This window comes from Tachyglossus aculeatus, chromosome 2 (assembly GCF_015852505.1).
Source record: "Tachyglossus aculeatus isolate mTacAcu1 chromosome 2, mTacAcu1.pri, whole genome shotgun sequence".
Classification (NCBI taxonomy): Eukaryota; Metazoa; Chordata; class Mammalia; order Monotremata; family Tachyglossidae; genus Tachyglossus; species Tachyglossus aculeatus.
The window spans coordinates 37685553-37699008 of record NC_052067.1 but is presented as its reverse complement, the minus strand read 5'-3'; the positions used below and the strand labels follow the sequence as shown (position 1 = coordinate 37699008).

The window sequence follows — 13456 nt, the reverse complement described above, 5'->3', positions numbered from 1 at the left end:
TCTGTGCCTCAGTTACCTCATCTGTAAAATGGGGAATAGGACTGTGAGCCCACGTGGGACAGGTCCGGTGTCCAACCTGATTACCTTGTATCTACCCCAGTGCTTAGAACAGAGCGCGGCACATAGTGAGCCCTTAAAAAATGCCTTAAAAAAAGCGAGTCGGGTGTGGGCTGCAATTTTCTGCGGGGTGAGTGTGTGTTGGGCATAATCAGGGCTCAGAACTGTGGAGCCGTGACTACATCGTGGCTACTGCGGTGATGGGACTTGTGTGTTCCTGTGGGGTGTGTGATCAAATGGGGGTGAGGTAAGTGGGAAGTCCAGGAGGCCTTCCCAGACTGAGCCCCTTCCTTCCTCTCCCCCTCGTCCCCCCTCCATCGCCCCCATCTTACCTCCTTCCCTTCCCCACAGCACCTGTATATATGTATATATGTTTGTACATATTTATTACTCTATTTATTTATTTTGCTTGTACATATCTATTCTATTGATTTTATTTTGTTAGTATGTTTGGTTTTGTTCTCTGTCTCCCCCTTTTAGACTGTGAGCCCACTGCTGGGTAGGGACTGTCTCGATACGTTGCCAACTTGTACTTCCCAAGCGCTTAGTACAGTGCTCTGCACACAGTAAGCGCTCAATAAATGCGATCGATGATTGATGATGGGAAGGAGTGAAGGGAGGGGCTGGCATCCAGCCCCAGGGCCCAGTGAAGACCAGAGATGGTGCGGTGGAGATGGAGGGCACGGGGCTCCTTCGTTTGCACTTTTTACGTCCTCTTTACCTCTTTTTCTCTCTCCTTCCCTTCCTCTCTCCCCCTGTCCCCTTCAATCCTCCTCCCTAGTCTCCTAAAAGCCCCCAATATCCATCCCCCCAGTTCATCGTCACCCTCCAGATGAAGGCAGGGTGTTCTTGATGCTAAGTATACTACAGAGCAAGTTACACAGATAGAGTGCAAGACCTGGTCACCTCACCCATTCACCCAAGCCACCAGCTAGGTTTGGAAGGCCCCAAAAGACCCATTTTCTGGTCTGTGGAGCGGATGACTGGTATTCATGCCTCCCTCGGTTCGGGTCAAAAGACCCATTTTCTAGTCTGTGGAGCGGATGACTGGTATTTCATGCCTCCCTCGGTTCGGGTCTTTGCCCAGTGATTGAAGTCCCAGTGCATGTGGAGGCATCCAGCTACGTCGGGAGCCTGGCATCAGTGGACGATGAGGTGATCGTACAAGGCCACGTAATTGCCGAGATCGAGGAGACCGAGGAGAAATTCTCGGATGAGGTGACCCTGCCCTTCCAGTATCCTCCTCTCCGAGTGGAGGTAAGTCCCCTTTTTAAGCTGTGATGATGATGATGATGCCGTTTGTTGAGTGCTTACTATGTGCAAAGCACTGTTCTAAGCGCTGGAGAGGATACGAGGTAATCAGGTTGTCCCACGGAGGGCTCACAGTCTTAATCCCCATTTTACAGATGAGGGAACTGAGGCTCAGAGAAGTTAAGTGACTTGCCCAAGGTCACACAATAGACATGTGGCGGAGCTGGGATTCGAACCCATGACCTCGGACTCCAAAGCCCGGGCTCTTTCCACTGAGCCAAGCTGTGGTAGTAATGGTATTTAGCGAGCACCTACTGAGTGCAGTGCACTCTACTAAGCACTAGGGAAAGAACAACAAAGACACACAAAAATACTCCCTGTCTACAAGGAGTTTACAATCTAATGGAATCCAAGATAAAGGAAGCAGAAGTTGGAGTCCAGTTCCTAGGGTGGGGCTTGAAGGAGCAAAGGACTCTGGAGTAACAATGAAGCTGAGTTCCACGAGTGCCCATTGAACCCCTGACGTTCTGCTCTTTCAGTGTGCAGCTTAGTGATAATAATCAATCGATCAATCAATCGTATTTATTGAGCGCTTACTGTGTGCAGAGCACTGTACTAAGCGCTTGGGAAGTACAAGTTGGCAACATATAGAGACGGTCCCTACCCAACAGTGGGCTCACAGTCTAGGAGGGGGAGACAGAGAACAAAACCAAACATATTAACAAAATAAAATAAATAGAATAGATATGTACAAGTAAAATAAATAGAGCAATAATAATATAGTTATATATATATTATATTATAATTATAATATAATAATAATAATATTAAAGATGGTGGTATTTAAGTGCTTTCTGTGTGCTAAGCACTGTACTAAGTGCCGGAATAGATGGAATGTAAGCAGATGAGACTTGACCCATGTGCCACATGGGGCTCACAGTTTCCCGGGACCAGCTTGGGCAAATCTCATTTCCAGATGCTTTCCCTGACCGACTGTGGAGCTGGCCTAATTCAGATTTCACGGGCAGCCTGCATAAGCGGCCTTGGAAAATCTGACTTATGAAAAAAAAAATCCTCGGTATAATGATTTAATATTGGCCGAAGGTGAAACACAGCATAAGTGGTGGCATTCTGAGGCCACCACTCCCCATGGTGGATGGGGAAAGGAGTTCTTGCTGCCAAGTGGCAAGCATGTTTAAGTACTAAGTTGTTTTTAACCTCCTCTCAGTTTCCTCCTGATCCTGACAGAAGCATCGAACTCCACTTGGCTCTTTAAGGCCACCTCTTGAGCCCCAAAAGGAGTAATTAACTCATTCATTCATTCAATCGTATTTATTGAGCACTTACTGTGTGCAGAGCACTGTACTAAGCGCTTGGGAAGTACAAGTTGGCAACATATAGAGACGGTCCCTACCCAACAATGGGCTCATTCAATCGTATTTATTAATCGCTTACTGTGTGCACAGCACTGTACTAAGTGCTTGGGAAAGTACAATACAATAGTAAATAGTGACATTCCCTGCCCACAACGAGCTCATAGTCAAGGGAGGGTTGGGATAGACATCAATACAAATAAATAAAATTACAGATATGTTCATAAGTGCTGTGGGGCTGGGGGGGAAGAACAAAGGGAGCAAGTCAGGGTGATGTAGCTGCCAACAACATCCCCAAATCCACTCGTTGAATACTTATTGGATGCAAGCACTAGACCAGAGGCTGGAAAGAGGCTTAGTATATAGGAACCTCTGTTCCCTGCCCTGAAAAATTGATGCTTCTCCAAGGATGTGAGCAATTGTTCCTTGATTCATGAGGAGGATTGGGTGTGTTGGGCCTGATATGGACGTGGCCCATGAATGGCAATTGGAAACACAGTGTGAATCCCCGGGGGGGCTGAGGAATAATGGGAGAGGGGCCAAGGGAAACAATAAAAAGGGCGGGAAGTAATTAAAGGGGAACATCTGGGGAGCAGTTGTGTATGCACATTAATGAAATAATGCGTGGGTAGTGTGAGTGTGGACTCTTCAGGGGGAATGAAGGATCCAGTTGTTAGGGACCATCTCTATTTGTTGCCAACTTGTACTTCCCAAGCACTTAGCACAGTGCTCTGCATACAGCGTGCGCTCAATAAATGCGATTGAATAAATGAATTCCAGATTAGATAGGAGTGTGGGACCAAAACAGCCAGCCTGCAGTCTGAAATGAAATTGTTCATCCAGATGTGGTCACACCCTCAGCTGCCCGTGCTGGGATCTAAGATACGCAAGTAGGGTTCTCAGTATGTGTAACCCTTAGGAAGAAAGCTTCATCCTGGGAAGAGACCCTGGGGGTGAGGGAGGGAGTGGGAGGGAAAAAGAGAGAGAGAGAAAGAGTGTGTATATGGGTGGGTGGGTATATGTATATATGTGTGGGGGGGGAGGGAAGTTATATAGAAGAAAAACTTGTATAGGCACCAATGATTGTTTCTCTGAATAATAATGATGGCATTTGTTAAGCGCTTACTAGGTGCAAAGCACTGTTCTAAGTGCTGAATCTCATTCACGGTCTCACAAGACTTGAGAATATGGTGGTGTTGATTTTTGGCTGAGATTAAAACGCCTTCCACGTTATTGTTGGTACACCGGAAAAATGAAGGGATATTACAGCTGTGCAGACATTGAAGAGGTTCCCAGGATTGTAGATTTCTTGTTAGACAAGAATGGAAGAGGAGGAAGGGATAGAAAGGAGAAGTGTGGTTTTATCAGATGAAGGATAAGATCTAACTAGACCAGGAAATTTGGGCTAGATTTCAAATTGAAATGTTCCACTGGTGAGGTCAGTCCCTCTGGGATTGAGCTGGAAGTCTCATTTCTTGAATCATTAAATAAAAAACCCAGCCAGAATACAGTACACAAGAGTATTCAGAAGAGAATGGTTTTAATCGGCTGAGTGGATTGAGTGGCTCATTTAAAAAAATAAGTCCAACTGTTTATTGTTTTAAGCTGAGATGTAACTGTTATATAAGCTTATTACACCATGCCCTCATTGCTCATTAACCCTTGGTCCTGTTATGAGCAGGTGTGTAGAGATTGTTCTTTGTGAATTCAAAGGTGCCAGAAACTGTCAAGATTGGCCAGAATTTCACCTGCGCCTTCGTCTTCAAGAACACCCTAAGCATTCCCTTGGAGAACTGTAAACTGCATGCGGAAGGATTGGGCATCTTTATGTTGGAGACTTTTGATCAAGGGTGAGTTGAGAATGCTGACAGCCAAGTTATACTGAATGACTGCCTCGATATTTTCTTGGCCCCAGCCGGGAGGAGAAATCACAGAGTCCCCTAGTTCCTCTTTGATAAAATCTGTCAAAAACTAGTCCCCGGTCCCAGGAATTGCTGCTGACCCTGCAGCTACCTTATTCGGTGAGTTGAGTTTTAAGGAGAATCCTTAAAAGTGAAAGCACTAAAAGGAAGAAGAGAAACCAAGAAACCTGGCAGTCTCAGCAATTTTGGGCCTACTGGATCCTTAAAAATAAATATTATTATTATTGGAGAAGCAGCGTGGCTCACTGGAAAGAGCCCGGGCTTTGGAGTCAGAGGTCATGGGTTCAAATCCCAGCTCCGCCAACTGTCAGCTGTGTGACTGTGGGCAAGTCACTTTACTTCTCTGCACCTCAGTTACCTCATCTGTAAAATGGGGATTGACTGTGAGCCCCCCGTGGGACAACCTGATCACCTTGTAACCTCCCCAGTGCTTAGAACAGTGCTTGGCACATAGTAAGCGCTCAATAAATGTTATCATTATTATTATTATTAATGCCATTAACGATAATAATAATAACAACAGTATTTGTTATGCTCTTACTGTGTGCCAGGCACTGTACTAAGCGCTGGGGTAGATACAAGTAAGTCGAGTTGGGCACAGTCCCTGCCCCACGTGGGGCCCAGTCTCAATCCCAATTTTACAGATGAGGTAGCTGAGACACAGAGAAGTGAAGTGACTTGCCCGAGGTCACACAGCAGACAAGTGGCGGAGCCAGAATTAGAACCCATGACCTTCTGACTCCCAGGCCGTGATGTACCAACTACCCCATCCTCCTCCTCTGTGATAATAACTGGTATTTGTGAGGCACATACTGTGCGCTAACCATGGTCTTAAATGCTGGAGTAGGTAAAAGATAATCAGGTCAGATGCAGTCCCTGTCCCTCAAGGGGACTGTCATTTAGAGGAGAGAGAGAACAGATATTAACTCCCATTTTACAGATGAGGAAACTGGGGTACAGAGAAGTAAAGAGACTTGCCCAAGATCACACAGCTGGAAAGTGGTGGAGCAGAGATTAGAACCCAGGTCCTCAAACTCCAAGGCTTGTGCTCTTTCCAACTAGGCCATGCTTGCAAACGAGGCATCCTTTGACCGGGTGGAAGTTTTCTGCCTAGCTGCTTATCGGTCTGAATGTTGAGAGGAAGGACGTCTGAAGCCAAGCTGGATTTCAGGGGCTTTCTCAAACCTAATCTATACCAGATTCTCCTCTTTCCATCTCCACCACTTTCCCGTCTGAGGTTGATGCATGAGTAGAAATTGGTAGCTGGGTTGAAGTTTGTGGTCACCAGCAGCACTCTGATGATGAAAAATGTTGAGCTCTCATTGTGAAAGCAGAACAGAACCTGACTCTTGGAAGCCGCGTAGCTAGAAGATACTTTTCTGAGCGGCTCTCATCACAGGTTGATTAGGTCCCTAATCAGGGTGGAATCTTACCCTAGCTTTCTGGAGTGACATTTTTATTCAATACCCCTGGATTTCCTGAAGAAGAATATTATCCCTGCAACTAATGAGGCAAGACAGTTTCAGGGGAGGGGGTTTGACTGAGCTGTTAGGCCTCATTTCTATCATCTCTTTTTTTTTTTCCAATTTTCCAGGGATGTCCTACCCGGAGGGATTTTCAAATGCCGAATCATATGCACGCCAAAGAAAGCTGGAAAGAAGACAATTGTAGCCAAACTAAATTCCACCCAGGTAAAAGAGATTTATACCGAAAAGATGATCACCGTTACTGAATAAGCTCTTGCTGCAGTGGAGGTTCAGGAGGCAGGGAACCAATATGAGATGGAATGGTTTAGCTAGAAACCGTAGGCTTCTCTCATCCCTAGAGTACTTCAGACTATCTCGTTTCAGCAGGTTAGGCATATCCGATCTGCATGCGTGGAACCTTCTGGGATTTGGGCTCTTTTATATGAGCTTGCTGGGGGCTCACCAACAGGCTGTGTGCCACTTCTCTTCATCCTATTCAGGATCTCATCCTTGGCTTTTGTGGGTGTTCAAACCGGGCTTGCTTGACAATAAAGACGGATTCAGTACCTTCTGTGCTGGAAGATAACTCATTTACTCCTCCCTTGTGGCTGGCACCTCTGACTTTGGTGCCCTGTATGCCAGTTCCCAACCGAGAGCCTGCTTCTCCTCGGGTAAACTGACTCCTCTTGGGCCTGAATGATGAAAGTGTGGCAGATGAAAGTCTGTACAACTCTAAGGTCTCACTTGTGTTAATGGGGGTGGCAGTGAGGTACCAGATTCTCATCTCCATGCCATCCTGGCTCTGCCATTCTACTGTACTAAGGGAAGGAGGTAGGAACCCTGCTCTATCTACACAGAACCGTTAGCCTGGGGCTGAGGACAATTCATGTTACTCTGATCATAAAGACCTCTGCCTTGTGATTGAGTGTGAGAAACCTTTCCATTGGGTTTCTGTACATTTCTGTTTGGGATCCATCGCACGTTCTTTCCAGACTCAGTTGAATGGAGCTTCCTGTGTCAGCAATGGGGCCTAAATCAAGCGGAACAAAGACCCTCTCCTGGCTGCTCGTTTTCCCCGGCCCTGTTTTCACCCCTACCCTTCAGTTTGAGCCTCACGACCCTTCTCCTTACCCCATATGTCCCATCCCCTGCCCCTAACCCAAAGTGCAGAGTTTAAATCCAGAGTTCAAGTCCAAGCCTTAAATCCTCCTTCCCTAAACCACTCTGTGCAGCATTAGAATATGTAAAAGATGGAGGGAGAAGTGAAGGAAGGGCACTTTCAGGCATGATCCATTCCCCTCTTGTCCTTTGCTAGCCTCATGAAGACATTTAAGGAGAGAGCGGCTTCACATTCTTGTCTGTTTACCAGTCTGCATGAGAAGTTCTGAGCACCCTAGACATAGAAGTGTTTCAAAGAGCCTCTCTCATTGGGGCACCCTATGAAAGTTAAACAAGAGCCACCTTAGCCTTGGAACCAAGTCTGGTAAGAGTCCACCCTCTATAAGCCGTGGCTGAGAATCACTCTGTGCCTAAAGACTGAAGTCTTCTCAGGGCCTCCTATTTCTCCGGGGTCCCGCTCTCCTGAATTTGACTGGACTGTGACCCTGAAGAGAGAGAGAGATGCTAAAGGAAAGGCAACAGAAGGGCCTGGAAAGCTTCCTTCTTGCCCCTAGAGCCTCTTAGTGCAGAGTGGTGTGATGGGATAGTGTTCTAAGCTAATTACTGTGTCTTGCTGCCCCAGAGAGAGGGTTTGGGGCCTCTCTGTGCCTCAAAATGCAGTGCTTGGCTCTTGTTACCTTCCAGGTCAGAAGCCCATCACCGCTCTTCCCAAGGGGCTGCCTAATATTTCTCAGACATCGTTGAGGTGGAGGGGGGAAATGAGAAGTGGAAAGTCGGGGGTGGGGATATGATTAGAGCTACTTCTCATTTCCCCCTCCCCTGGTATTTAAGTGCTTACTATGTGTCAATTGCTATTCTAAGCGCTGGGGTAGATGCAAGTTAATCAGGTTGGACATAGTCCCTGTTCCACATAGGACTCACAGTTTAAGTCGGTGAGAGGGGGATATAATCCCCATTTTACAGATGAGCTAACTGAGGCACAGAGAAGTTGAGTGACTTGCCCATGGCCCCACAGCAGAGTCAGAATTAGAACCCAGCTCTTCTGATTCCCAGGCTCATGCTCTTTCCCCTCTAGCACAGTGCTCCTCTTTAATGAAAGGTAAAGGAGGAGTGAGGGGGCAAACTCCTACAGGCCAGGGGGGTGCATCTGAGTTAACAGTTTCACTGAGATTTTACTGAAGACCACTTATAAATATATCAAAGTTAGAAATGTGGCAGATATTTACACTCCATTAGTATAAACCTAGGTACCTAGGCTGTGGCTGTGACTATTTTTATGGGCAGGCGTCTATGGGTCCCTGGCCACAGACTGGTCCAACAGGGTAGAAGGTACACACACACCCAGCGGAAAGTTGAGACCGAGCAGGAAAGAACTAAATTTTTGTGCATTTTGCAGTTACATGAATCATACCCAGGAAAGTATGGCCGTGACCATCACATGTGAAGGAGCCGTCCGGTTACTTTGTACAGCAGAAGAGCAACTTGGGGAGGAGAGTGGGTAGGAGAGTAATGGAGCGGTGATGGAGGGTTTCCTAGAAGCTCAGGAGAAACAGAACAGGTGTCTGGAGCAGTGGAAGAGAGAAAGCAGGTTGAAGTGGGGGCCGGGGAACCGGGCTCTTTCTCCGGGAGCCACTTCATCCACCCACTCCGACACCATCCGTCCCTTCACGGAACCATGAACGTGACGGCTGCGGTCAGTCCTCCTGTCAAGGCAGCAGCAGGAAGGAGCAGCCCAGGTTTCATTTCAGACCCTCGACCAGGGCCATCATCAATTGTATTTATTGATTTATTTACCATCTTGGTAAAAATCTCACAACTCCATCAGGAAATGACACACCAGAGGCAGAGAGGGAAATTAACGTGTTTAGTAAGAGTAACTCAAAGGCACAAAAGAGTATTGCATTATAATCACCAACAGCTCAAAAATACATTCTGAGGTTGTAGCTGCACAGATCCTTCATTGCATAGAATGCCTTCGGTGCAATCCACCTAGGCACATCATTGTCTCTCACACCTGAAATGAAAAAAATAACTTGCCTTCTCAGAAGGCTGCAGAGGCCAAGCCATGTCCCAGGATAGTGGTCTTTTTTTGCTGGAGGTGAGAGAAAAATGGCCATTGAGGCAAAGCGAAGAGATTTTCGATCCAAGCAAAAAGGCACTGATTTAAACCCAATAATAATCACATGCTGGAAAACCTCACCTAGACCCTCCTCAGTGGCAAATGCCTGAATTTGGAGACTGCACAAACACAGATTAAGATCAACAGCATAAACAAAAGACAAGGCCAAGCAACCTAAATTGCACTTAATTCATTTTATCTGGTCCAATGTGATTAACCCTCATCACTCACGGTAACACTTCATAGCAGCACGTGAGTCAATGCGTTTGCACTTTCCAAGCTAAGGAAGGCTTGGCACATCTCTAGCTACTGAGTCTGTGCCAAGAAGTGGGACGATTCAGCTGAAGAGAATTTCTGGGTGGTGATTAGCGAAGTGAGACTTTGCGAGGTCCTATTATAGGCAAACCAGAACAGATCAAGTAACCACAGAGCCCAGATCTTTTTCCCAAATGTGAAAAACCAGAGTCATAAGGAAGACCATCTGAGAGCACCTTCTCTTTGGTTAAGTATCCTTGATTTCCCAGGCTCAGGGGGAACACGAGAGGAAAAAAGAGGAAAAAACTACCCCTTCCCTCCTCCCAGTGGGTCAGTCCGATGGAGTGCTTTGGTGCTTGTTTTCAGGAAAAAGAAGTTTGGATAAATTTGGGTGCCAACAGTGGTTGTTCGATGGATGATTGTTGACTAACTGACTTGCTGTTTCCTGCATCCTTGTTGCTTTTCCCTTTGTTACAAAAATAATTGCTCTACACAAAATCAGCACAGTACAGTGGAAAAAAAACAGACATCTTTGGTGAGAAGTCCCTGTACTGTCATCCCATAGTCGCTTCCTGATTGTTTAGAACAAATATTGCAGGTCCCACCAAAAACGAAGTTCATTCACAGAGAAAGTACTTAACTTTTTCTACCTGAATTCCTAATCTTGCTGAATGAATTTCAGCTTTGTTTTATCTGTAATTCTAACCAGCTGACACGGATTCAACTCAGGACATCTGGTATATGCTCATTTGATAAATATTAAAGCTGACATCAGGGAAATAGGTTTAGAGACCTTGGGGCCTAGAAGTTCAAGGTTAAGTGCTTTTTTTTTTTGTTATGTCAATGCAAATATTTCTCTTTAATCCCGGCCACAGTGCAAAATGAAAGTCCTCTGCAGACACATATAGTGGAAATAATTTCATAATCATAGCTTGCAGAACAGCTACCTGAAAATATTACCTGTATTATCAGTAACAAGGCACACCAGTTGCAGTTAGTGATAGCAAAGAGATTCCAACACCGATGTTAACTGTCATCCTTCATTAATATGTAAGACTGTAATCCCAACTAAAGGTTATTGTTTTGCTGTCATTTTTTCCCTCCTTAAAAACCTCAGTTAACCCTTTGGGAGGATGAATCCCAAAGGATCTGAAGAGAGCCTGAGCATTCAGTATAGGGCAGCTGGGCATTTGGAGGTATGAATGTATGCAGCCATTGCAGGGTTGGTTGCTGGACTGGTTTTCAAAGACAACCAACATTTAATGCCGAGGAGACTGAGATATGAGTGTGGTGAGTTCTACCAGGCTGAGCCTCCATCAAGATACATTTCCCACAGGCTTCAGCTGACTTTAGAGAGTGAAGGACTGGAGAAAGGCCTGTAACACAGAGCTGTTTGTACAATGATGAACAAATCCGTGGGGGGAGACCCAATCATTTCTTAGAAGGGATTTGGAAAACACACCATGAGTCAGGGCTGCGCCAGAGCTGCTGACTGGGAACCTTGGGATTCACGGTGCGTACTGCAGTTTGAACATGGAAATTCAAAAAGATGGAATTGTCTTCTTTCACAGGAGCTGGAAGCTCTCGGAAAATGCTTTAGAACAGCAGCTTCCAGCAAGAGAGCATCCATTGCCGATAAGACAACTGTCTTGGAGATATCTTTCAATACTGTCGGGAAAGGGAGATCTATTTAAGAGATGTTTATAAAACACAAACCTACAACTTCGACCCAGATCATTATATATAGGGTGAATTGGTTTCAGGTTTGTTTTTAAGTCCCCAAGCTAGGCTGGATTGTGCCAGATTTTTTTTTTTAAAGTCCCCAAGCCAGCTCCAGTGAATTTCTCAATGCCCTCCAGCAGGAAGGCATCAAGGAAATTCCCTGAGTGTGGGGCGAACACAGGGAGATGCGGTGCAGTAAGTAAGGATTTCAGCCTACCCTTAGGTTCTAAGAACGGATTGATATACAACAAACAGATGTGATTTCTGAACCTAGTGTTACACTTAGGCATCAAACAGTGAAATCTGAGAGGTGGTTCATCTTGATAATGTTTTCAATCAGATGATTTGTTCCTAGCCAAGTCTTACTGACTAATCCTTGAGAATCCCAGACCTTGGTCACTTCTTTTTCTGTTCCGAGGTTCAACTTGAGCACATTTCCCTCTGTGCGTGTGCACGTGTGGGCATTTATACCTACAACAATACTGAAAGTACTCACTTAACACTTTCAACTTTTGGAACACGTTACTGGGATGTTTCTTGAAACAGCCTTGCCATAGGGAACAGAAAAAGAAGTTCACCTCAGAAAGACAGGCTCAGTCACTTATTTTCTTGCCCTAGTACGGACCCACCAGAGGCCGGCCCCTTCTCCAGAATTATTGGCCCATAAATCCCAATCCCGAATGTGTGTTTGTGCTCGTGAATGCACACAGAGGAGAATGTGAAGGGAGAAGTGGGCATGGCAGGTGTAGCTGGGTGAGAATCCCTGCCTGGGCAGCTTGCCCCATGGAAACTGAAGTGCATAACCCAAGAGCACCCAGTGTCTAAGCTGCACTTTGAGAGACCGAGCCAGGAAACGCAGGGATGTTTCCTCCTCCCAGGGGAGGCAGGTGTGTCTTCCCACATACTTCAAGTGGCAGCTTCATTGCTCCAGTCCTGGCCCCAGTTAACCCCAATGCCAGGGGCCAGGGCCAACAGAAGTGGAAGTTGTGGGGAACGTGGAAGGGGGTCACTGGTACCTGAAGTTCAGGGACCTGCTTTTAAATGGTCTTCTCCTTCCAGGCTGCTCCTCAGACCCCTCAAAAACCAGTCAAGAACTGCAAGGGTCTTGCTAAGGAAACAGGATAAGTGCCCTAGAGTTCCTGGGAAAACTTCCCACGCCAGCCCTATGGGCTTCTCCCCGACCGTCTTCTTCCCACTTCCTACACTTCCTCCTTTCACGTCAGTAAGTGTTGAAGGACAGCCACGGCGATACGGAGTTTCCACATTTGTTCCACACTAGTACAGGAGGCTAGGGAAACTCCCGCATGGTTAAGGCCCAAGAGGTGAGGGGAAAAGGGGAATGGACTGAAAGTATTATTCCCAGCAGGAGGTTCTGGGGAACCTGGATTGCCTCCTGCCTGGGATTTAAGAGAACTCTTCTTACCAGTTGTCTTGTTAAGTGAAGTCCCAAGTGCAAATGTTGAGGAAATTGTTTTTCTTTTCAAAGTCACGTCCCAGAGGCTGGTTGGGGGGAGGCCTCTAAACTACTCATTTATCACCTGGACGGAGTCTTCGTGATCCCTTAGATCAGTAAAATCTCCTGGAGGCACTTCTCCTGCCACCGAGGCCACGGTTGTCCCCTCAGAGAGCGTCTTCGTGTCTCGTAGGCCCGAGAAAGGACTAAACCAGCTCAGTGAGAAATCACCACCAAAAGTCACTTTCATCCCTTCCCAGTTGCTGGTTTTCTCCCAGGTTGGGGTTTGGTGCTTGAGGCGCTCAATGCCCTGCAGGAGACAAGGAAGGGAGAGAAATATATGAGTCCTGTTTGGGTTTAAAAGCAAATGGAATCTCTCAATCACTGACCCTTCTTATTCTAGGGTTTCTCAAACTTCTTCATCCCACAGTGCCCCATGCCTCCCCCCAACCCCTTCTCTACGGGCAAGGGACACCATCAAGGCAACCCAAAGGGAAAACATCCTGAAAGCGGACATCAGATTGATTTTACTGCTGAGTTGATTGTAAACTCCTCCTAGATTGTAAACTCCCTGAGGGTAGAGATCTCCTCAGTGCTTAGTTCAGTGCTCTGCACGTGGTAGGTGCTCAGTAAATGCAATTGGTTGAAAGGCCATTCACTAAATACTGAATCATCTTCATTTACAAAAAGATCACAAGTACCTCAATTTCCCACCCCCT

General features: G+C 46.3%; 2 protein-coding genes across 8 annotated transcripts in view; one reads left to right on the top strand and one right to left on the bottom strand.

The window, feature by feature from the left end:
- The window catches only part of TGM4 (transglutaminase 4), a 32441-nt gene extending 25841 nt beyond the window's left edge, over positions 1 to 6600 (top strand). Inside the window, exons 14-16 of the mRNA XM_038761491.1 lie at positions 1145 to 1314; positions 4395 to 4531; positions 6198 to 6600. Coding sequence (XP_038617419.1) covers positions 1145 to 1314; positions 4395 to 4531; positions 6198 to 6339 — 449 coding nt within the window. The 3' untranslated portion in view covers positions 6340 to 6600. The remainder of the gene's footprint in view (positions 1 to 1144; positions 1315 to 4394; positions 4532 to 6197) is intronic.
- Positions 6601 to 9037: 2437 nt separating this feature from the next.
- Positions 9038 to 13456, bottom strand: part of ZDHHC3 (zinc finger DHHC-type palmitoyltransferase 3) — a 56278-nt gene continuing 51859 nt past the window's right edge. For all 7 annotated transcript variants that reach the window (XM_038765971.1, XM_038765952.1, XM_038765980.1 and 4 more), the window contains one exon: positions 9038 to 13047. In XM_038765971.1, the coding sequence (XP_038621899.1) occupies positions 12808 to 13047 (240 nt within the window). In that variant the 3' untranslated portion in view covers positions 9038 to 12807. The remainder of the gene's footprint in view (positions 13048 to 13456) is intronic.